We start from the raw sequence: 24,526 nt of genomic DNA, 5'->3' as shown, positions 1-24,526 counted from the left end.
TAATGGTTATAATCAGAAACAAATCTAAATATATTGGCTGATTAGTAAAGTCCTTTGAGTAAAAGGGTGTTTTATTGAAATTGTAAGCGTTCACATGAATGTCTTGCACATGTATTCCACCTGAAATAATAGTACTTTCCAAAAAAAAAACTGATATTGAACTAATGCAGCACATAAAATTGTGATTATGTTGCCACTTAATACCCTTGACCCATAACTTGACTTATATATATATGTGTGTATATATATATATATATATATATATATATATATATATATATATATATCCTTTATTTTCAGACACAAGTCTAATAAGTTTCACAGTCTCATAAATTCAATCATCGTCTTGACTGAGCAGCTCAGCGTTAAGTGTTACATCTCTCCCATCCAGGAATAGATCATGTGATTCTGTCACTACTCGGCCCGTGCAAACAAAGCCTCTTTTCTTCAGCGACAATACTTTCCAGCAGGGTATCGCTATCTCTGCTCTGCCCGCTGCCTTATGAGTCAGTGTGAGGTGCGCTATATCCGCTTTCTTTAAATTATTTGAATCTTTTGGTTGCAGTGGATTGGATTTATCCAACAACCTTCATCTCACTGTTGCGGGATTTCCCTGCATGCCCCTTAATCCTCTTTTGTGACATTTGGTCACAGCAGGCGGAGGAATTTCCTCGACGAGTCAAAGGACTCACAGAGCAGCTAAATGTCGTGATTGGTGAGGTTCAATAAAGTTCAGCATGATGCTGTGTTCACACCCACTGACGCATAAGTCGTCCTTCAATGCAATTTATTTGGCATTTGATTAGATGTACATCGACCTCAGAAAAACACAAGCACCCCCCCCCCCCCCCGCAAATGAAGGATTTAAAGGCTATAAAATAAGACAATGAAATTAAGCATTTGTTGTATTATACATAAAACATTTCAAATCCAGTAAAATTAGCTGTCACACAGTCATAGTCTAGCACAGAAACTACAGTGTAAATGCAGCAGTTGGAGTCATGGGCAGGTTTTTTGATGCATACGGAGATATGAAACTATATGCAGGAGTCTTTGAACCTACTGAACAGGACAGACTGTTGAGCTAAAAATGTTTCCATCAGAAGAAAAATCTCTCAGCATGCCAAAAGATAAAAAAAAAAATAATTAAAAAAATAAAAACATGCACCAAAAAGCAGCTTGAAAAATAAAACCAAACAAACTTGATGGAAAAACAAACAAATTTCAAACCACAACACCATCTCCTATACATACGGTACCTTTTTTCCACAATTCATGAGATTTATTTTGTTGGATAATCCACTGTGGATTGTCGATGCCAAAAAAAAAAATCTAATAAAAAAAAAGGGAAAATAAGATTCAGCACAAAAAAAAAAAGTTTTATACATTCAAACATGATCTACACAGATATGCAGTCTTTCAGACACACATTTACAGCTGGTTTTCTTGAGGCAGATCAAAAGCGGTTTGAATGCTGGTGGTTGTGGGTCGACTCTGATCTAACTTCTTCAGGCTCTGTAGAAATTCATCCTTGAGAGAATCAAAACGATTGTCGTCATAACAAGGGCTCTAACAAGTTTACACTTTTCTTTTATTACAATTTAGTTTTTACTGCAATCCCACTGAGAAAAACAGAGAACAGTAACAGACCCATCAACACCAAACAGAAAGAGACTCACAGCTACAGTCAGTGACATCACCTTCATCAGTAGCTGAAAACAACCTCGATAACTGAGATATCAGGAATGGAGGGGCAGCATCCAAATGTGACAAATGACAAATTTCTTTCCAAAAAATAAAATAAGCGTGCTAAAACATTGCGCTTTGAGTCAATAAACATAGTTCAGTTAACAAATACACGACTATCCTGCAAAGAGTTGATGATAAAGTAACAACAATGGGACTGTCTGCATGATTAAACGACTTCATGATTGGAACAGTTATTTTACATAAATTGATTTTTCTCAAATTCAGTGTCGGGGTATCATCCCTAATCTTCACACATGCACTAGAAAAGCTTCATTGCTCTCGCTCGCTGATCAGTGGGGAGTTCAGACTGTGTCTATGCCACAACAAAACAATCAAGATTACAGCCGCCTGCACTCATAAATCATCATCAAAAAAAACACAATACCAAACTCATATTTATCAGTACCACAACATTCCTTGATACATAAATGCCTTGTGTCAGCATTACCTAATAAAAACCCTATAGCAGGAAACTAACCGTACCTTCTTGCAAGGTTAAACCTCTTAATTACAAAACATCTTTCGCTGCAAATATGCGCTATAAACCTGGAAGACAGCTTCATGTATCAGACTAATAAGAGTGAGGGGACAGTAGATTTTAATGAGCGAGTAGAAATCGAGATCTGGGACATGCCGTGACAGACTGGGCTGATCAGAACGTTATCATAGCCTGACAATATCAATACAGATACGTCCGTCTGAACGACAGTATGATGCAAACAAAAACGCACAAGGAACAATAGCTGGCTTCACTGTCCGTCTGTCATTCTTCGCCTTGTGCTGGACTGGGACACACAAGTATAACAAATTTGACCGGCACAGACCTGAGGGCGTATTTACATCAGGGTTTCTCGACCAATCAGGCCAACTCTGAGATGTTTCAAAAGCTTTGCTCAGTCAACGCTAAAAGTAAAAGTGCAGCCTTCTCAGCCTCAATGTAGTGTTTTTTTCCTCTGTACAGACACAGTCCTCTCTGCTCCCTCAGATGCCAGTATCTTAAACAAAACAACACTCAGAAGGCCAACTGCAGAAGAGTCTCCACCTCAAAGACACAGGCTGCTTCTGATATGCCTGTACAAACGTTTCTCCCTCCAGTGAGCATTTTGATAACAGTCTGCTGTGTCCTCTCCTGGTGCAGAACGCACTCATGACCTTCCTCAACCAGCAGGTAATGTCCGGATGCAGCTCCCTGCCGTCTGTCCACAGTCCTATACTACGGTGCTGAGGGTGGAGACGCAGTCTGCGGGCATGGAGGCGGGGGTGTGGCCATCTGTCGGGGTGTCGGGCCCCACCAGGAGGGTGCTGCTATCTATGGAGTCCTCCCTCTCCTGAGAAGATGGCGCAGAGTCTGGCACGGGACCAGAGGCGTTGGGAATATCGGCCTGGAGGCCGTCTCCCATGGCGTTCATCTGACTCAGCACCATGGAAACCCCACTGTGTCCTGCAGGCAACGACAAAAAGAGGAAATGACGATGAGAGCTTAAGACTGTGCATGATGAGATACATGAATAACAAGATCAGTGCCTACCAAGGTCCACGTAGAGGAGGCTGTCTGGGTTGATGGAGGCTTCGTACGGAGGAGGGGGGTCGTCAGGGTGCTGGATGTCGGGGTATTTGTAGGCTGCGTATGGCGGTGGAGGCTCTTGGAAATGGAAAGCGCCTCCCTCTCCATCATCAGACAGATGCAGGGGAGTGAGGCCGGTGCCAAAGGCATCCGGGCCGTAGTCAAAGCCTGGGACTCGTCTTCCAAGGTTAAAGTGGTGCACTGAGCAAATCAAAACAGATGGATACAGAGGATGATGTGAAATTACTGCTGAACAGCAATTACAATACATTCACAAAATCTGCCTTTTAAAAAAGAAACCTTCATTTACAGCACTAATTGAGTTAGCAAGAAAAAGGAGAGTGAATTTTTATGGAAATGATCTGTATTTAAAGAGAAAGATGTTTTTCTCAATATTTTTGAGCTACGAGGGAGTCTGAATTGTTGCTCAAATAAGCAATGACAGTTTACAAAGAGCACAGGTGCAGTGAGTGTTGGTCACTATAGTTCACAAACATGCCTTAAGTGTTCAACACCATGACATCTGTTTTTAAACTTCTTAAATTTGAACTGAAGCTTTGGTTATCGCAACACTTCTTTAAAAAAATAAAAACTCAGGTGCTGCAGTTCATTTAACTGAGACTAATTACGATGAGAAAGCCTCATTAAATAACCAAATTATCATCGTTAAGAGAGTGGTGTGTGTGTGTGTGTGTGTGTCCAACAGGCTTAATGCTCACAGTTTCCTCCAATCAGAGTTTCGATGCGTTCACGTCTCCGCTGACGGAGTCTGTGCACCATGAAGAGCAGCAGAGAGAGGATGAGGAAGGACGAGATACAGCTGACGATCAGCCTCATCCCGCTGGCCATCGAGTCAAACAGACTGTTTCCATCTGAGGAAAAATACAACAAAATAACCTGCTGCAAGCTCATTGGTATAAAATTATCTGCCGATTCCATGCTCCTAAATATGAAAAATGCACACATTTCTCTTGCTAGCTACGAAAGGAATTCTGAATTTTACATGTATTAAGATAAAACAATTTGAAAACCCATCTTGTCCAAAATTATACACGACACCTCATTTGTGTCAACTGAGTTCATGATACAATGTTCAAAGTAGACAGAAGATGCCAACATTTAAAACAGGATACTTTTACATCCTGATGTTATTCTTTTTTTTAAACTTAATTTAACAAATACTTTATAATAATATGTTGGATATCTCTTGCGCAGTATAAAAAAATATTACGCAGAAAAAAAGTCTACAAAGCATTGCTGAAGGTTGCAGTAAATCAAATACCGTAGATTTGGAGGAGCTCAACCTTGTGGAACTGTGAGCGCTGACCATTGCATGGAGATGACTTAATGTAAACGGTTTCTATGCACCAGCACAAACTGGTGGCTGCATGTTCTTAAATTCTGACTATTTTCAGGGGGGAAATGTGAAAAAAGAACAATGTGGCTGTAATCAGTGAGATGTGGCAGTACCTGGGTCCAGGCAGGTGAACTTGCAGCACTCTTTGGGATCCTTGCGGAAGTGCTGGCAGCCCTGCGGACGCTCACACAGCGCAGCCACACACATCTCAGGCTCGCCGTCGTGACACGTGCAGCTCAGACACGGGTCGTCCCCCTTAGGGGTGAAGTAGTAGCCCTCATTTACAACATTGTCTTTTATATCCACACACGTTTGCCCTGTTGGGGAAATATAACATCAAGACATAGTCCAAAATAAAAAAATATATGACTGGAACAAAACTGACATTTATGATGAGCACTAAATGAGCACATACTCCTCTTGCAGAGAAAGGGGAACTTCTTGTAGCAGTTCTCAGCATGCCAGCTGTGCAGGCCTCGTTCATTCATGCTTTTGATCTGAAAGCGCTGCAGCTGGGCACAGAAAACGTTGTCCTGTGTGGGAGACGCCTCCCCAAAATTGGTCAGACCCTCAGGTGGCAGAAACACCTGCATCGAACCTATTGAGGAAAAAAAAAAAGACAAACATTTTTTAAAGCATTGCAACAATCAAGTTACAGAACAGTATCTAGCTTTCTGGTGTGTTTTTTTTTTTGTTTTTGTTTTTTTAAAGAGCAGGTAAAGCCAGATACCTTTATATGCTACCTCCCAGCGACCCTCCAGGGAGTGGTTCTGATTGGTGATCACATACTGGTAGCCCACCCAAAACCTTAAAGACAAACAAAAAAAAGTAAATTACTACAATGTTTAAAATTGTGAAATGGTCTATTTCAGGGTTTATGCATAAGTCAATATTGAGCACTTTAAAGTGCCACTGTTGTCCACTAGATGGCCTGCAACCAATGACAGAGCACTATCACTATCACCACCTCTACTGGAACATGCTGATACATTGGACTGTATATCTTATTTCATAAAAATGAAACACAAGTTTAATAACTTAGAAAAGTAGACTTGCAACTTTTGATCTCTAGAGATTGAGTTGAGTTTACAGAGCTCCCTGTTCTGTATATGAATGAAAGCATGACATGCATGCATGTTCAGCCAGCTATTTTCTGCATAAACACAAGGCAAAGGAGGAGGATAGTGCAGAGGTTGGACAGAGCTGTGCACAGTGGTAGAGGACGTATCTGAAAAGGGTTTGTGGTCTGTAATCACCCTGTTAACTGGTAAATTAACTGGTGTAGATAAATCTGAAAATTCTGATTAAACTAATAATATCATTAAGCTGTTTCAACAACTTACAATGAAAGGTTTAGACTAATGCTACATTTTTCAAACAAAATAAAGTAAAAACTCACTTGCACTGGTCTCTGCGCTCACAGACTTTGTCGTCAAAATCCACCTCGATCTTCAGTATGAACTGCAGCTCCTCGTTGGTAACAAAAGTAGCCAAGGAGCCGTTGACTTTTTGACAAGTATCCACAGCCTGCCAGTAGTTCTCGCTCCTCAGATACACTTTGTAACAGCTGGCTGTCTTCTCGTAGTGATGCCACCCACTGGGGCATTTCTCTGTGGATGGAAAAGAAACTTTAGCATTGTGCTTGATGAAAGCTGGGTCATATTGCAGATTCAGCAACTATATAATAAACTGAAATGAAGTGGTGGAGAGTGAAGTGAGATACTTACTGTTGAAGCGCACAGGCTGAGCCACACCAATGACGTCTTCTACCTGGTCATATCCGTTGCCAAAACGAAACCTCTCCTCCTTTATAGCTGCAAAAAAATTACACAAGGTCAACAAGTGTGGACCTGTTTCTTCCCTTCCTGTGTTTGTGTTTATTATAAAATGTTCTCTGGAACTCATTTTCCCATCACATTTTTTTTTTCAGTGCACAAATTGGTTTATGTTGTGCAACCTGTTAAAAGCCGGTGATGTAATGAATCTTTTTTCATTTGTCTGATAGCCTGATAGATAAACAGATAAACTGTCAGTGCCCATTGCTTCTGCACCGACTCTGGCTTATTATTTACTTTGAGCTGTGTCGCGTTTCATTACTTACAACAGGAATTTAGAAACATGAAGTTTTGTCTTTTATAGTTTATACAGATTTGAGGAAGATAAAAGCAGAACCACAGAATGTTACTTTGTTAACATTCAAGCAGTGCAGATTGTACCTACTTGTAAGTATCAGTAGTAGTTTATAGTGATTCAAATCTAAACTCCCAGAATTGCCTACATACTGCACAATCTAGACTGTTTTTCTCAGCAGACTGAGATTTGACTGACGTCAGGATATATCTTCTGGAAATACAGTGGTGTGAAAAAGTGTTTGCCCCCTTCCTGATTTCTTATTTTTTGCATGTTTGTCACATTTAAATGTTTCAGATCATCAAACAAATTTAAATATTAGTCAAAGATAACACAAGTAAACACAAAATGCAGTTTTTAAATGAAGGTTGTTATTATTAAGGGAAAACAAAATCCAAACCTACATGACCCTGTGTGATTTTATGACCTTAGTGATTGTCCCCTAAACCTAATAACTGGTTGGGCCACCCTTAGCAGCAACAACTGCAACCAAGCGTTTGCAATAACTTGCAAAGAGTCTTTTACAGCGCTGTGGAAGAATTTTGGCCCACTCATCTTCGCAGAATTGTTGTAATTCAGCCACATTGGAGGGTTTTCGAGCATGAACTGCCTTTTTAAGGTCATGCCACAGCATCTCAATAGGATTCAGGTTAAGACTTTGACTAGGCCACTCCAAAGTCTTCATTTTGTTCTTCTTCAGCCATTCAGAGACCCCACAACAACATCCAAAGAACTGCAGGCTGCAGGCACTTGCCTCAGTTAAGATCAGTGTTCATGACTCCACCATAAGAAAGAGACTGGGCAAAAATGGCCTGCATGGCAGAGTTCCAAGATAAAAACCACTGCTGAGCAAAAAAAACATTAAGGCTCGTCTCATTTTTGCCAGAAAACATCTTGATGATCCCCAAGACTTTTGGGAAAATACTCTGTGGACTGACGAGACAAAAGTTGAACTTTTTCGGAGGGTGTGTGTCCCATTACATCTGGCGTAAAAGTAACACTGCATTTCAGAAAAAGAACATCATACCAACAGTAAAATATAGTGGTGGTAGTGTGATGGTCTGGGGCTGTTTTGCTGCTTCAGGACCTGAAAGACTTGCTGTGATAAATGGAACCATGAATTCTGCTGTCTACCATAAACTCCTGAAGGAGAATGTCCGGCCATCTGTTCGTGACCTCAAGCTGAGGCAACCTTGGGTTCTGCAGCAGGACAATGATCCAAAACAGACCAGCAAGTCCACCTCTGAATGGCTGAAGAAGAACAAAATGAAGACTTTGGAGTGGCCTAGTCAAAGTCCTGACCTGAATCCTATTGAGATGCTGTGGCATGACCCTAAAAAGGCAGTTCATGCTCAAAAACCCTCCAATGTGGCTGAATTACAACAATTCTGCAAAGATGAGTGGGCCAAAATTCCTCCACAGCGCTGTAAAAGACTCTTTGCAAGTTATTGCAAATGTTTGATTGCAGTTGTTGCTGCTAAGGGTGGCCCAACCAGTTATTAGGTTTAGGGGGCAATCACTTTTTCACACAGGGTCATGTAGGTTTGGATTTTGTTTCCCCTTAATAATAACAACCTTCATTTAGAAACTGCATTTTGTGTTTACTTGTGTTATCTTTGACTAATATTTAAATTTGTTTGATGATCTGAAACATGTAAGTGTGACAAACATGCAAAAAATAAGAAATCAGGAAGGGGGCAAACACTTTTTCACACCACTGTATTCTACCCAAATATTGTAACTAGTCCTCTATTGTATACAAGAAAATGTGTAAAGGAAGGAGTCGTACCAAAAACAAAAACCAAGATACTAATGGCTCTATTAATGGTGTACTATTCTGACCTTCACTAGTTTTTCTGAGTTTACAGCATTGAATACTCAAAAATCAACAGGAAGAACAGCTGCACATAGAAAGGGTAAACAAATGACATTCTAACATTTTTTCAGTGAAATAAAAAAGGAACAGAAGCAGGCCGATATTTATTATTACTCACATGCTGAAAAATAACTGACTAGTAATCATTCACAGGTGATTTTTCAGGCAACACTGTAGGCCGATTAACTAAAATAAACTCCCTTGAGTCAGTGAAATTATAGTCGTTGACAGAACAGGCAAAAAGCAGGAATTACAGGTTATAAAAACAACACTACTGTATACTGTAGCAGGAGTTTCATCTGCTTTGATTTACTGAGGAAGAAAGAGCAACTCTGCTCCCCAAATGAAGAACTGAAAACATAACGTGATATTGAGAATCTATTAAAAACAAAAAGCTTTTTTATTTTATTTTTTATTGTAGTTATTTCTACTTTGCCTTCTCCATCTTTAGACTATACTATTAATGTGATTGGTCTTTTGTTTGCAACCTGGTTTACTTTTGTACAGTCTGCAATGTGTTTGATGCCGACTGGATATTAACACCATTTCCTCTTTAACCTGCATTGAAGTTATAAGGGTTCGCATAACAGTATTACTGGTATTTGTTTACCTGGAATTAGTGTGAGGGATTGCTTCACCTTGCCATGTTATTCAACAGAGAGCTAATCCCAAACAAGAACATTGATTTCCATGCACGCTGTTGATTTAGCCGACAATAAACCCTCACTGAGGTGTGTGTGTGAGCATTGTTTGGGTTTTTCTTGCATTTCTCTATGAAACCACAGGTACTCAGCACATAGGGAACTGGTAGAAACATCATGTTCAGCTTGCAAGCTTTTACAGTTGATAATAATCAGCTGACTTGCTTCTGAACATACAGAATATATTGTGTATGGATTTGTGGTAAGTACCTTTTATTGGTGAATAAACAAAGAAAACAAGACTGACTTGAGCATTCAGTGCTGTTGGTAATATTTTAACAAACAATTCTATAAATGTGGTTTTACTGAGGAATGAATAGAGTCCAGTGCAAAACCTCAATCAGTGTACAGTGTTGTTGGCAGCACTACTGCTGTATGGAGGTCACATGCTGTACTCAATCCTTTCAATAATTCCTATTATGCGGTCAGAGATCTGGGGATAAGGTCTCTCTGGATTTAAGAGGGGTAAACAATAGGATTTCAGTCAAAAGATTAGCACTGCAGTGTGAAGAGATCATAAAACACTAAACAAAAACAGAGACACATGTGCAGCCACTCAGAATTGAACTCTGCCTCCCTCTGCCATCTGACGCGGTCAGTCAAGCATTTTGATTCACTGTGGTGGATTAGGAGGACCGTTTCGTACTTGCAGACCTAAACCATGTCTGAGCTATTTGGGTAAAGCAAATCAGCTGGATTGAGCTGTGTTTGGGGTTGTATTGTGCTATACACACACTACAAATGTGACTGGGTTGTCCTTCAGTTCAGTCAGAGATGCATTTGTGCTACAGGCCAATTCTGGCCTACATTTATGGTCTACATGCATCACTGAACATCTCTGAATATTGCTCAATTAGGTCCCAGTGCATCCTTAAAGCGTTCTGGGTGCATTTACACCTGTATTTAGAGCTGTCCAGCTGTGATCAGCTCTGATCGTCCAAGTGTGAGAAGGACCTGGTAGTTGCTATTCTTTCCAGAAATCAATCATGTTATGGGTGTTAGGTAACAGAGTGGGTGTAAAAGGGCTTAAGTGAGCTATACTCACGGGGACAGTCCATCTCGTCACTCTTGTCCTCACATGCTGTCCAGCCGTCACACTGCCAGGACATTGGGATACACTGCATCTTCCCACTGCGGCAGGCAAACTGCCCAGGGCTGCAGCGCTGCTCTGAAATGCAACAAGAGAGTTTGTGTGGTCAAACGTGCACGTGACTACGCACTTTTCCAAAGAGCAAACCATTTTAAGTCCAGCAGAGTACTGAATAAGGCCACGTGAGTGTTCATGGCAGTTGCTAAAATAAGAGATCATAGATGGTGATGGGATGAAAATCTGGGGGTATGGCATACATTAACAGATTTGTAATGTTCTTCCTGATAGTGACTGGGTGCAAACTGAGAAAATCAGTCAAATAAGACCAGCACTACCACTGCACCAGAGGGATGAACTTAATCAGCAGATACTGGACACTACAGTGAAATAAATGAATAAATATACACACACTTCCTGTCAGCTCACTCACTAATTCAATATAATGAGACAGCAAAGGAGGACAAACAAGATCATTGATAGAACTTAGAAAAGGGATCCTGGTGAAAAATAAAATCCACAGCAGTTGGTAACTGAATATATTTTGATTAGTTCGGAGAAACCTAGAAATGTCTTTAAGTAACAGTTATGAGGGAAACTGGAAAGAGGTAGCCTTAGACCTGCAGCAGACACATACTTAACGTCTATAGGCTTTTTGTGTGTTAATATCCTTCAGCAACACAGTCTGCTAAGTGGGACTCCACGCCACATGTGATTAACATCAGAGATGCCTGTGTCGTGCCTTCCTCATGTAATGAAAGTCTATAAGCAGACTCAGACAGGTCCCAACAATGTTACTGATCACGCGAGAGAACGTTCAACCGATCGCTACGCTCTTGTTTATAAGAGGTCAAAATACACAAAGAATTATTTTAGAATATTAGGGGGATGACTTCTTCGTCTGTTGTAAAGTACTTACAAATGACGTTAAGATAATAAAACAATCACAGGTGTTTTCAGGCTTCTCATTACCGTCTGAAAATATTTATGGTCAGTAATGGTTCGAACTGGAGGAGCTGCTGATATATTCTAACAAAAAGTTCAGACAGCCACTACACTAAAAGATATACTGCTTGCTTACCTGACAATAATCTTGCCAGAGCTAGCCGCGGACCTGAAACAAATAAAAACAATAAAGTGACTATCTTGTATGTCAGCGAGTTGTCTTTTAGGAATTTTTAAATTGCACTTGTGCTAGAGTGATAAAAAAAAAGGACAATAACCATCCTGTCTGTGCTGTTCATTATGTTGTATATAAAAGGAAATCTATTATTTATACTGTCAACAATTCTCTGGCACTTGTCAGTGCTCAGTGATTTCCCCAGTTGCTTGCCTGGTAGAGGGTACATTACACCATCTGTTCTTGGATACAGGTGGTTATGCATACCTACAATGGAGCTGGACCACCCACTCACCTGACAAATATGGCAACACTATTTTTACTTAGAAAAAAAAAAAAAGGTCTGAGCTATTTCAAGTGACTATTGTTTCATCTGTGTACCAAATACCCCAGGTGACATTAACCCCCACAAACCAGACTTTCAGCTTCCCACAGAGCAAGGCCACAACACACACTGGTCTTTATTACAGTGATTAAAACTGGTCTTTATTTATACTGGAGTTCTGACTGCTGCACAAATGAGCCTGAAATAAAAAACAAATGTGGGCTTGGAAATGCACTGAAAAATTGAGATGTCCCACAAAAGGACAGAATTAAATTTTTTTCAAAACAGATGTTTTCCCATTATTTACAATCATAGCGGCAGCCTCACCAATATCTTTGTTTTCAGAAAATAACCATGTCCCTGGGTTTAAATACAAACCAACTGGACGATTGTTCAGACCTTCAAAAAACATGATAAATCATATTTTCAAGAACAGAAATTTCACATTACACCGGATGTAACATTGTTAAGTTCTACTGTAACAAAGGTCACAAACCTTTGTTTATCAGGTCATATTGACTTCATTTTGCACAACATCCTGTTTACTGCATGGCACAAATGTTTCACCAAGTGAAACAAGGTTAATAAATTCTGATAAAAAAAAGTACTGTCTGCCCTGTATTTACTTGTATATAGTATAGACCAGTCTAGTTGTGGGGTGAGCATCCTGTTTTTCAAAACCCTCATACATGGTGCTTGTTGAAGGCGTAAACCATTTCCCCACCGGACTATATTTAAACAGAGTGTGAAGCTTCAGCAGAATGGTTAGTTTAAGGAAGCTAACATTACATGAGTCTGTGCTATTGTTAACTATAAATGAGAACACTTAAATAAGGTCTGAATTGAAATAAAGTCAACCTATCCTTTAAGGCTGACCTTAATGCAGCTTGCCTTCACTCTGCCTTGTCTTAGTTAATGCTAAGTGGATTGAGACGCATTACAGACCCGTCTCAGTCTCCTGGGACTGAATGCATTACCATTGACCCCATCAAACCTGAATATGTGTCAATTTGATGGATAACATTAGAGACCATGTATCCCACATACATTAGAGAGGATTTGTGATGTTAATAATTAATGCATTTATTTATAAAACTGAATAGACTAGGTTAGAAAATGCTTATGGCTTTCAAAGATGATAAATCAATCCAGTGCCTTGCGAGATTATGTGAAAATGTAATACTTTATCATATTTAACTTACACTCTCATACTGTTTACACTTGCAAATCATAGACAATAACACTTCTGATGAGCTTTGAACACCTTCACCAAAGGGAGATGTGAGCATTTTCCTTTCCCTGTACATGGCTGCCAGGCGATGTGACAAATCCAAAACCCAAATCCAGCTGGTGACTGTTTATTTAAATTGTAGCGGACTAATTTTTTAAGCTATATCTGCATGCACTCAGGACTAGAAAATACATGCCTGGTTTGTGCTTCCTGATGCCTGTGGTTTGAATAAAGACTTACTGCTTGCACAGATCAGTATTCATTCTTTCTGTGCGTTTCTGATAAGTGCTGCTGGAAAATTCACAAGAGTAGAATATATTCAGATACCAGTAGCCTACTACTTTAGGTTATCGGATATTACATGCTGAAGGTGCAGCTTGGGTATCTCCAGGTTTAAAAACAAAAACGCCTCCATCTAAAAACAGCTTCAAGTTGAAGTGCACTTTCCTTGTCATTATCTGGACTTCCTGGTGATTGGGATGGAGTATCTGAATCAGCTGTGGTTAACAGCTGCCTGAAAGCTCATCTTTCCCTCCCTGTTTGGTAGGGATTTTATCAGAGAGAGATTTTACTGGACACATTTATAAGGAGGTTGTTAAGGAGGAGTTAAGGAGGTTGAGGTTTTGTGTTGAGACTGAAGAAGACCACTGATGGTTCATGATTAACCACAACATGCCCGATGCGAGGTAGCGCACGTGCTTGACATGCAACAAAGATTACTGCTGTATACACAGTAATGCATCTGCATGATGGGTTTAGAATAATGAGGAGTTCTCCCTTTGCAAAGGCCACGGGCAAGCGGGATGAAATCATCCCTTATTGAGGGTATTTCTCTCACAAGCTTTGGATTTTGTGATGTCAAGTCTACAAATGAGTGAACGCTGGCTACCCTAAGAAAAGTGAGTCTCTGCATCTCTTACATAACCAACAGGAAAATACAACAAAGACTATGAGACTGCCCCAACTCTGTCCCACTGAAGCATAACGGCACAGCGAACTGGCCTTGTGCACACGCTGCACCATCTCCAGCCACTGATGATTCACATCAACACTGAGGCTCTCTGTTAAAAGCAGTGAGTGGGTATGGGCATTCATTTCTTTTTCTTTATACCACCTCACATTCAAAACTAATATATTTTCTCTTTACTGTGTGGATGAAAGCGCTTCAGGTCAAAAAGCTGTTTGGTTTGCAAATCATTAGATGGGCAACCTACATGTAAGAAAGCAGTTTTAGGGTAGGAAATGAATGTGTCACTTTTGCTATTTTGACTGGTTTCCAAGAAGTGAATCAAATATTTTTGTATTTCCTGTGTTTAACTGAAAGGCTCAACGCTTTTAGTTCTGTTTAGTACTAATATGACACTGTCAGTACTTAAAATGGTAAACTGAGCTGCTCTAAAATACAGAGCTGTACCGTATATAAAGTATAGGTCAATAAAGCTGATGAAACATTACTCCTATAATCTACTTTGCCAAATAATATTATTTTACCAATTGAAATAATGAATAATGAAACACTTTCATTATTGGTGGATCACTTTTCTCCCATTTCAAGCCAATATCCCACTCAAGGATTAGAGTTATGTTATGTTGTAAGTATGAATTAGCCAGTGAATACTCTTAGCTGTTCTTCTGCACCAAACTGCTTACTGGTTGTCCTTAGCAAAATTACTGCTTCCAATTGGAAAAAGATACAGAAATCAATGGACCTTGTGTCTTTAGAAAGACAAACATAAAAGTATAAATGTTGAAGGCGGAAAACTACATGCACTGTAACGAAGAGGATTTTATGAAAACCCATTAATTTACCAATCACAGTGGAAACATAATCTAGCTTGACCTATCATATCATCAATAAGAGTGTTTTCTACTGTAAGAAATCGTGGCTGCATTTCAAGTCTTCTCCATTTGAGTGACTGCAAGTTAACCGTCAGCTGCAAACTGTAGTCTGTCAGTGGGGTATCAGGTGAACAAAAACATCTGACTGACTGTTGATGGATGATGTCTGCCAAAAGTTAAGCTGCGGCCAACTTTTTCTCCAGAACTAATTGTGATAAACCAGCTGCCAGTGTATCACAGACAAACAGTTCAGCGGACTGCTTGCTCAAGTTGATGGCCGTGGAAACACAAGGCAAGATTTCAGTCTCACAGCAACCACAGGACATGCACGTGTGCTAACCACCGAACCACTGCAATGCCCTGTCATGTGTATACGAGCATATCCATTTCTGGTTTTACATTTGTCACATATTTTCGCAATAATGCAAAATATACATGCATGAGCAACCCCGCAGAGACACATTATTTGTATGTGAAACTTACTTGGTCATTAAAAAGTGATTCTGATCATATTTTGAATTAAAAGCACCTCCGACATCTGTCATTCTCCCTTGGATGGGAGAAAACCCAACTACATTGAAAAATGTTGACATTTTAATGTTGCCTGGCTCACTGGCAAATATCCAGACCTGGTAGTACAAAATTTAAGGTTTTTACCAAAGAGCCATTTAGAAATGTGACAATTATGGACACCATCAAGTAACCCGAACCTGGCTGAATAAAATCTTAACCTTTACAAGGCGCTTAGCTTGCCTGCTACAACCCACCGTGGAACAAGTGTGGAAATCAGGTGAGTCAATTATAAAAGTCTGAAATTTATCAAGGTCAAATGCAGATTGGTAGGCGAAATGAATGCCAAATAAATGACTCCTAATGATTTAGAAAATGTCTGAAATAACAATTGTATGATGCATGTATCTTTGCTAATCAACAAGGTAATAAACTGTCCGCTGTAAGATGGCTCAAGCCTTCCTGTGTGATAGGAAAAGGGTTTCATGCTCACAACTGCTCAGACATTTTTTTATTAGAATTATGTTCCAGCAAACTGGATTATTCTTAAGATGGTTGTCCAAGTCATATGGGCAAGCTTTGAGAAGCCTGCACTTGATGTGCGCCAGCATGCTCTACAAAAACACACCCGCTGTGACACAGCCTGTGCAAAATACGATAAAACGGGGAGTCCCCTGTAGGAGCCCTGGCCTGAAGGCCAGAGTATCCCCCAAACAACTAGCAGTGGTTTCAAAAAAAGTGTCCACGCACAAAGTGAAAACCAGGCAATACTCTATTCAAAAACATTAGTCACAAGGCTAAAATATGGAGGGCACTTAACATTCACTTTTCAGATTACTCACTGAAGTTATATGAACGAAAAGGTGCTGTGTTTACTCTTAGAATAAATAATGAATTCCCCGTTGGAAAAGATGAATACCTACAGTTGATTACACTCTATAATTGAGTGCAAATGAACCACAAAGAGCCTCCTAAAATCTTCTCTTAATATTTGCCCAAGAACGAAACCTCTCTACAGAAATTAACAATGAGGTGCATGCAGTGTTGTGTGTAATGCGTTTTCTGGGCAGGCACTACTTTGGATTAAGCCAAACAATAATGTGTTTATCCATGACTTGACCTGATAACAGTTTCTCCAATCCACACAGTTGTTGGGATCACAGGATGCATTTGTCTTCTTGCTGCTTAAGGGTATCCATGAGAGGCTATGCAAGTGTTTGCATTCAAAGCACGAGTACAGGCTCTCAATTGAGACAAATTACGTAAAATCATTGCCCTGTTTGGTTCATAAAACACTGGCATTTTGTGACCAACACAAGTACATGAAGAGGACTTTTGTGGCAGTACTGTATTGGAAGTGCCTTATTAGTGTTTTTTTATGGTTTGGATTGTGTCTGCAGTATGTGTTGCACACAAATGATTTTCATCCTGGGATACAAAAAAATAAATTTTCATCTCCAATTATCAACTTAGAAGTCACGTAACTATGGTCCAAAGCATTTTTAAGACAGTGTCATGACAATTACATTACTGTTGCTATTCCACTATGATACATTTAACTGTGTAGCTAAAGGATGAGTCAAAGGGGGCCAGTTTTGGTGATGCAGGAGCATGAATCTCTGACATGCATTTCAAATTACAGCTTCAAGGCTGAGCGGACACAAACCCAGGGATGCTGTAGTTAGTGGAGGGTAAACACACCTAGGTTCAATTGTTAACACACCTTTTTATTTAGATGAGTTAAGATATCCACCTTTTATAATATGAGGCAAGATAAATCTTTTAATAGATCAATAAATTTCCCAATACAGCTGTGTCTATAAGTGTTAAAACTAGCTCATTATGAAAGAGAAGCAACGGTCTTTATTTGGAAAAAACAAATAACTGATTTTTACAGAGGAATAATGTGGCTATGTGGGCTGTATACATCTTGTATAGTAAGTGTTTGTCGTTTAGTGACTGCCGACGGGGGTTTAGTTTGCCTTCTTAATAAAAAGAAAAGGTACCGACAGCCAGGCGGTCCTTCACACCGTCCAGCAGCGGTTCAAAAATCACGGGAGTCCCCGGTTTAGCCAGCAGGCCTCTCCGCCTGACCTGCCGCTTTCTGCTTACAGCTGTATTCTGCTTCTCCCACTTCCGAGCCGAGCCCACGGGGCTGTATGCAAAGGAAAAACAACTTAGATGTATTTACCTGTCCGTGGTGAGTCCGTTAACGTGAGGACGAAGAGAAGAGAGAAGAGGACGAAACTGCTGCTGTCAGCCTTTGGCAACATTTATCCTCCATTCATAGTAACTCCTCTATTCAGAAATTTTAAAAAATATATACCGAGGATCTACACCGCCGCCTCCCTCTCCGGATTTATAACGTTAAACGCTTAACACAGTTTATACCCATTTTTATGCACTCAAAGCGGCCGCTAACGAAGAAAAATAACGTATATAAAGCATAGTCGCACCACACAGCGACACAGATTGTGGTTAATCTGGCCGAGCAGCTAACGTCAGCTAACTGGCTCTGCCGTTAACGTCGTCCGTCCTCCTGCTGCTCGGTGTGGAGCGGCGCTGATCCAAGATGGCTGCGGCCTCACATCACAACAATCCCAAACATGGAACAGGCTATCAGCTGGGAGAGCTGCCGGGGCGGAGTTTAGCAGCTTACACCCCCTGTGACACACGATAACCACTGTGTGTGTGTGTTATGATTATTATGTGCTGAATCCAACACAAAATATTATCACTGGTTGTACTGAGCGGATGGCATCGACACACGGGCGGCACTGATGAGTGGCGCAGTTTTTCACACAGCATCATGCGAGCTGCTGGCCCACTGCACGGTGTGCTTTCCGGTAGTTACGCCTATCAGAAGACAGATGAACTGCGATTGTATTAATTAAAACAGCTAATTAGATGCAACAGTTTACCTCAAGGTCACAAATTGACGTGAACCCATTTCATCCATCAGTCCGGTTAAGCAGAGGTTTATTCTAAAGTTTAAAGGCAGTCATGAAATGGGATTAGCCTTTTTAATTTGGGATCCTTGAGAAAACTTTGCATAAATATGCTATTCTATGATTTGCTCTATTTTATGGCCTTCCTGGGACAGTCGGACCTATATGACCTTGCGATATAGCCCATGGGTCAAACTCTAAGGCTACAATTATAAGAGGCGGGTCCCTGTCTTTGAGGACATTTTATGGCTTACTTTTGTTATCATATTGAAAGATACAGTATATATAATGTCTCAACACCAGTTTTCAGGCTTTAAGTACAGTACATTGAAACTCATGTACATATGGGCACGTGAGTATTGTTTTAAGACAGACTTAACTAAATGCAAACCTATCTTTGAACTGCTTTTGTGACAGGACCCAAATGAAAGTGGACACATTTTATTACAAGAAATAAACATGCATATTAAACATTCACTGTACTAAAATGTAATGTACTAAAAACTTAAGTTTGTGTGTGTAAGTATAATGTCCACAACTGAGTCAAAATTACATTTGACCCACTCCTGGATAACTTCATGAAAACACTGACCGATGAATCATGACTCCCCTGAAAAGGTGAAGTTGTAAATCAAGCTGCAGCATGTGTTGACTAAATGTGGCCTTAGGGGTCTCTGTAACCTCTAATGCTGCAAAAAAAAAAGAAAAAAAAAAAAGAAAACCCAGACTGAGGGCATGTTAGAGTATTTCTGGCTGTAGTTTAAACACAGAACAGTATGACTTGACATGTACGTTTGAAGCTTGCTCTTTGCAGATGCATTACTGTGTATACAGCAGTAATCTTTGTTGCATGTCAAGCACGTGCGCTACCTCGCATCGGGCATGTTGTGGTTAATCATGAACCATCAGTGGTCTTCTTCAGTCTCAACACAAAACCTCAACCTCCTTAACTCCTCCTTAACAACCTCCTTATAAGCTCTTTTTGAAAAAAGAGGTATAAAGTTATTATTGTTCTACAACCAGTAGGAGGTAGAACATAACTATTGACAAGGATGTCATTTGGTGATACATAATATATTAATTTGCAGACCATTTTTAGTCAAAAATGCAAAATTAAAAAGTATCCTGCTGAACTTTTCAACATTAAATTAAGATGTAGTGGGAGAAAGAAACAGTCATCGTTTACACTGACAGTCAGTTAGCCGTCTAACTGAAGCCCAGTGTTTTTATTCCCATTTTTAACACCAACACAAAAGTGTGACATTGGGGAAACCTGTCGTAAGGTAACAAAACATGTCACTCTGAGTCATTTCTATGATGCAGAGACAAGCACTGAAATGTCATGGCAGCATGTATGGAGAGCTGGTCGATAGCAATTGGATGCTGTGCGTTGAAATCTAATTTGTATGTGGGATTAATAGGCATGTGCTGCTGGGTAGGTGGCTGTGTGGCAGAGTTTGTTAGAGTGGAGACAGCTGTACAAAAATAACAAGATAAACAAGTAATTAAATAGAATTTGGACACTAAGATGTATTTCACAGGGCTTTACATGAACCCATCTGTGCAAAAATGTAACAAATAAATCCTTAAAAATTCTTCAGTACGTTTCTTTATCCAGTCATCCAGCTGAAAGATGTGCTCTTTAATTTGAGAGAACTGGGTCTGGAGAGTTTATAATCAAGTTCTCCACATTATAATGAGTCTGTTTTGTACAATCCCAGCAGAGTACAGCTTCTCTTACTTAGAAAAAGTCAGAGGCTTTCCGTCTCTTGGGAAGTTGCAGCAGATTGTCTGTGAGTGATGTAAGGTCCTGAGAGCTTGGCGTCTTGGCTTTGTTTGGTGTTGGCGTTCCTGAGGGAGTGGATGGGCCACCGAAGGGAGACTTGCAGACTCTATGTGAGGGCGATGGGGTGTAACTTGCTCGTAGTGCTTTGTCCGTGTATTTGCTAGACGTCCGATTTACGAGTCTCTGCAGGGCCGGGGTGAGGGCTGGGCTCAGACCTTTAGGCGTAAGACTGCAACACAAAGGTTGATGTGGTCAGTTAGTTTATAATAGTAGACTAATAAAGAAAACTAGTAGCCTAAAATTATTTAGAATTTAAACTTAACTTTCCCTATATAAAGACAGTAGTTGACAGATGCAGTAAGCTGTTGTTACTTGTAGAAGCAGATATAATCAAGAGTGCAGAAGGTCAAGTGTCTTTACCTTGCAAGGTTCTCTGTGACCTTTCGCAATGCCTCCTGTTTCTTTGCACGGTTTTTAGCGGCAGCTTCGTTGGCCATCTTTAAACCCAGCCTCTCTCGTCTTCCTGGTTCTGGAATCTTTTACAAACAACATATATTAAATGCCAACATCTTATAACTTAAATAATTACAAATTAATGATTTATAAATCGTTACAGGTACCACTGAAGGTTCAGTACCTTAAATGATGGACCATGATTCCTCTCAGTATATGGACTGTCTGATCCATCCAGACGAAATGGGGTGCTCTCGATCTCACCCCAAGTCATCAGAGGCGACTCAGATACACCTGAGGGGACAGAAACAGCTTTCAGAAATCTACTACCAAATGTAGGAAGAGTTGTTGAATCCGCCATTTAAGGCAACATTTCAGAATCATCATAATCAGAAATACTTTATTGATCCCCGAGGGGAAACTCTTTTGCTACAGCAGCTCACTATCACGTCAGTGCACACAGGAATAGAAGTACTAAGCAAAAAAAATATAATACACTATAATACAGGTCAGAAGAAGTACCAAGTGGGTATAAGTATAAAATAAAATAAGTGTGAAATACAAAGTGGGTTTACCGGCTGATGATAATAATAATAATAATACGGTATAAGGTAATAGTGCATGAACTGCCAAGTTAAGTGTAGCTTATGTCTCAGGTCTGTTACCATGACCCTAAAACCCACTTACCAGGTGCAGGGGAAGGCATTGTTTCAAAACCATATCCATTCACTGTTGGGGATTCGTGTGGGATGAGCTCTTTCCCATCAGGGCCTACTTTACCCTGTTTGAACTGGACAGGAAACATGATACATCAGCTACATCATTCATGAATTGACACTCATATTCAACTGAAGAATAGACTGCCAGAGACAATTCATGGCCAAGTATGGAGCACATTCAGGCCAAAAACTGGCAACATCATGCCTTATTTCTGGTTTTCATATACCATGTTCCTAAAACGTACCTGTGCATTGAGGGCCGCAGCCTGCTGAATCTGGCTTTTGTTGAGAGCCTTGCTGAATGGGTCTCCAGCAAAGCGAGTGTTCTTGTGAATTACCTCCCGTGGCTTCTTAAATAAAGTATCGTCTTTAACACCTGATTTAAAAAAAAAAAAAAAAAAAAAAAAAAGTGAAAACACATGAAATTCACTTTTTCTCCCACAGCTAAATTTGACCAATTACATGCCTTCAATAGGGATGTATGTCAATACAAAAAGAAAGAAAGAAATTCAATCCAGGTTTGGTCTTCTTACCCTCTGGATAATACATCAAGGCATTCTTTGCTTTGTACTCCCATGTCTCAAGTCCAGCTTTGACACATTCAAGTGCTGCTTTCTCTACTGATGGTAAGGCAAGGTTCTCCTCGTGGCGCTGAAAAATATCAGTTGTCAAGTGTTTAGAAATGTTTTCAATGTAGTCCACGGGTGCACTAATATTTTAATAATCGTCTGACTGACAGTGATCAACTGCCACTGCAAACAAAACCATGCAACCCTCATAACCATCAAAGATGTGGTTTCTAATTCCATGATCAGCACACCTGTAATCCAAGCACTTCATTAAATTTGCTTTGAATTCAACTAAAGCTTTTAACTCTGTACATACATACATACCTGTTTGAATTCAGCCTCAGCCTCATATAACCAGGAATGCTTCAGCTTCTCCTTGTCTTCTGCCAGATCCATTATGTGCTCAAATGATGCATTATCCTCACTGGTATTTTTAGCAAGGAAATGATCCAGACAGGGCAGCTCTCTCTCTTGCTTGTCATCATCCTTGCTCTCTAGAAATACAATAACGATAGAAATAGGGTTTAATTGCTGTTAACCATTTGTAAGTCTATTCGTTAGAGTATTACTGCCAAACATGATGTAACATGAGTTACATTATCTGTTCTCCATCTTAAATGAGATACTTACCCCCATCTAAACCTTTATTGCCGTGAATGGAGGAGGGAGACCCTGAGCGGCCCACTGGTGTCTCAAAGCTAGCTGGTGTCACATCTTACATACAAAGAGGACGAAGGGAAAAAAAACAGGCGTAAAGCGCATTCAGACTAAATATCTAGTGAATATAATTTGCATCTCTCATGGTATATTGTCACTAGCTTGTAAAATCAATAATTGACATGCAGAAGCAAAACAAACACAAGGTGTTCTTTTATTCTGTTAATATGGTATAAGAAGATGAAAATACAGTGTTCAGTTTCATTCCTCATGTTACTCACAGGGTGCAGAAGACCTCGGTGTAGATTTAGTCAAAGATGATCCATATCGGATGGATATTTCTCTCATTCTCCCCAGGTCACCGGTTTCCTCAGCTTCAAGATAGTCCTTCTGCGCTTGCAGTTTAGTCACATCTGGGAAGAAGTCCCTCTGGATGATCTTCTCTAAACTCTGTTAGAATTAGACAGGTAGATATATTTGACTTTGCATAAAGGAAGATAATGACTTGTTCTTTGGTATTAAACAACAACAAAAAAAACAATTACAGAATTTAAATGGATTTCTCAGGCAAGTCTCACTTTCACTTAATCTGGTATATTTACTAGGCTTGCTAGTGCCCAAAACAAAACAGGGTGGTAGGGTTGCCACTAACTTTCTTTAATTATGGATTCATCTGCAGAATATTCTTGCGATTAATCAATTGATCCTTTGGTCTATTCAGAAAATATAGAACATTTTTCAAAATTTCCGAGAGCCCAAGAAGACATTTTGAAATAGCAAACTGTTTCTTTGCTATTAATCGAGCTAACAAAGCACTGCTGTTATCTGATGACTGCTGATAACCCGTCCCATGGTCATCTCATTTAGCTAACGTTACCTCAATGTACTCCTCTTCATCGAGAACCTTTCTCTTCAGCTTCCCTTTGTCATTCTCCTCATGTTGTTGTAGGAGAGCCACTGTTGTGACCGATGCAGGGACGAGAGTGGCGAACAGCGATTTCCTCAGGCTGGCGCTGCCCTCCATTGTGGACCCTGTTAGCCTCCTAGGCTAACGGCTAATGGCGATCCTTCTACGACGAACAACGACTGAATCAAAAACGGAAGGCACCTTTTGTACTTGAGAATCAGAGTTTAAGTATTTAAAGCACACAGTATATAACTAGACATTTAAGACTGTGTGAACGTCACTAAATTGTAACCAGTTAGCTAGCTAACTAGTTATCGTTAGCTAATTTTAAGACAGCGTACAAACAACGTAGTGCGTACAGTCTGAATTGTTACGTCACAGGAAGTTTACTGCCTCTCAGGAATTTTTCAGAATAAAAAAAGAAAGAAATTTCCAGTGTAATTTTTATAAATAATAATATCAGTGTAGGTATTCATGGGAGACGAATTAAATATGTCTGAGTTAACGTTTACTATAACCTTAAGATAAAAAGTTGTGTTCTTCAGTGTAATAATATTGTAGAAAGTGTTTAGGTCCGATCTACTCACTTGAGAATGCAGTACTGACATTACCCTTTGTAAAGGAATCTGTGATTATATTTTAAACAAATTTGAAGAAAACTATTATAGCCATGTTGGATTTATAATAACAACTCTGCTTCCTGTTACCTGCCCACCTATAGAATAAATACTATATATTCTAACCCAGAAATTTTCTTTCCCCACTAATTATCTCCTGGGTCTCCAGACTGACAATCACTGCTTTAAATTGACTAACTGATGTGGAGATCTGTGAGATGAAAGTTTCTGAAAAGCCTACACACAAAAATGTATGGAGGAGTATCTGAGCCAAAAAGAGACTGTTTAAATAAAGTTAGATATTTAAATTCTAAACGTAAACGTGTTTACTGCATGTCAGCTTTTAAACTGGTATGATGCTTAGACAGACAGACAGACAGA

General features: G+C 39.9%; 2 protein-coding genes across 3 annotated transcripts; both read right to left on the bottom strand.

Moving 5' to 3' along the window:
- Positions 1 to 770: 770 nt before the first annotated feature.
- On the bottom strand, positions 771 to 18,218 carry dgcr2 (DiGeorge syndrome critical region gene 2). Of its 2 annotated transcripts, XM_044175067.1 has the most exons (11): positions 17,681 to 18,218; positions 11,546 to 11,578; positions 10,423 to 10,545; positions 6,398 to 6,484; positions 6,070 to 6,280; positions 5,401 to 5,477; positions 5,086 to 5,268; positions 4,784 to 4,987; positions 4,033 to 4,185; positions 3,278 to 3,514; positions 771 to 3,190 (listed from the first exon to the last, which is right to left on the bottom strand). In XM_044175067.1, the coding sequence occupies exons 1-11, from the start codon at positions 17,760 to 17,762 to the stop codon at positions 2,958 to 2,960; spliced, it is 1,623 nt and encodes a 540-aa protein (XP_044031002.1). In that variant the 5' UTR covers positions 17,763 to 18,218; the 3' UTR covers positions 771 to 2,957. The 2 variants fall into 2 exon arrangements, with proteins under 2 accessions (XP_044031002.1, XP_044031003.1); XM_044175068.1 differs by lacking the exon at positions 11,546 to 11,578 and having other exon boundaries at positions 17,681 to 18,214.
- A 1,394-nt stretch (positions 18,219 to 19,612) lies between these two features.
- ess2 (ess-2 splicing factor homolog) lies at positions 19,613 to 23,914 on the bottom strand. Its single transcript, XM_044175069.1, has 10 exons — positions 23,499 to 23,914; positions 22,903 to 23,071; positions 22,595 to 22,678; positions 22,289 to 22,458; positions 21,929 to 22,046; positions 21,641 to 21,771; positions 21,364 to 21,466; positions 20,861 to 20,970; positions 20,644 to 20,759; positions 19,613 to 20,452 (listed from the first exon to the last, which is right to left on the bottom strand). Exons 1-10 carry the CDS (start codon positions 23,643 to 23,645, stop codon positions 20,179 to 20,181), a joined length of 1,422 nt encoding a protein of 473 aa, XP_044031004.1. The 5' UTR covers positions 23,646 to 23,914; the 3' UTR covers positions 19,613 to 20,178.
- Between the last annotated feature and the right edge of the window lie 612 nt (positions 23,915 to 24,526).

Source organism: Siniperca chuatsi, linkage group LG18 (assembly GCF_020085105.1).
Source record: "Siniperca chuatsi isolate FFG_IHB_CAS linkage group LG18, ASM2008510v1, whole genome shotgun sequence".
Classification (NCBI taxonomy): Eukaryota; Metazoa; Chordata; class Actinopteri; order Centrarchiformes; family Sinipercidae; genus Siniperca; species Siniperca chuatsi.
This window is presented reverse-complemented; position numbering and strand designations above follow the sequence as displayed.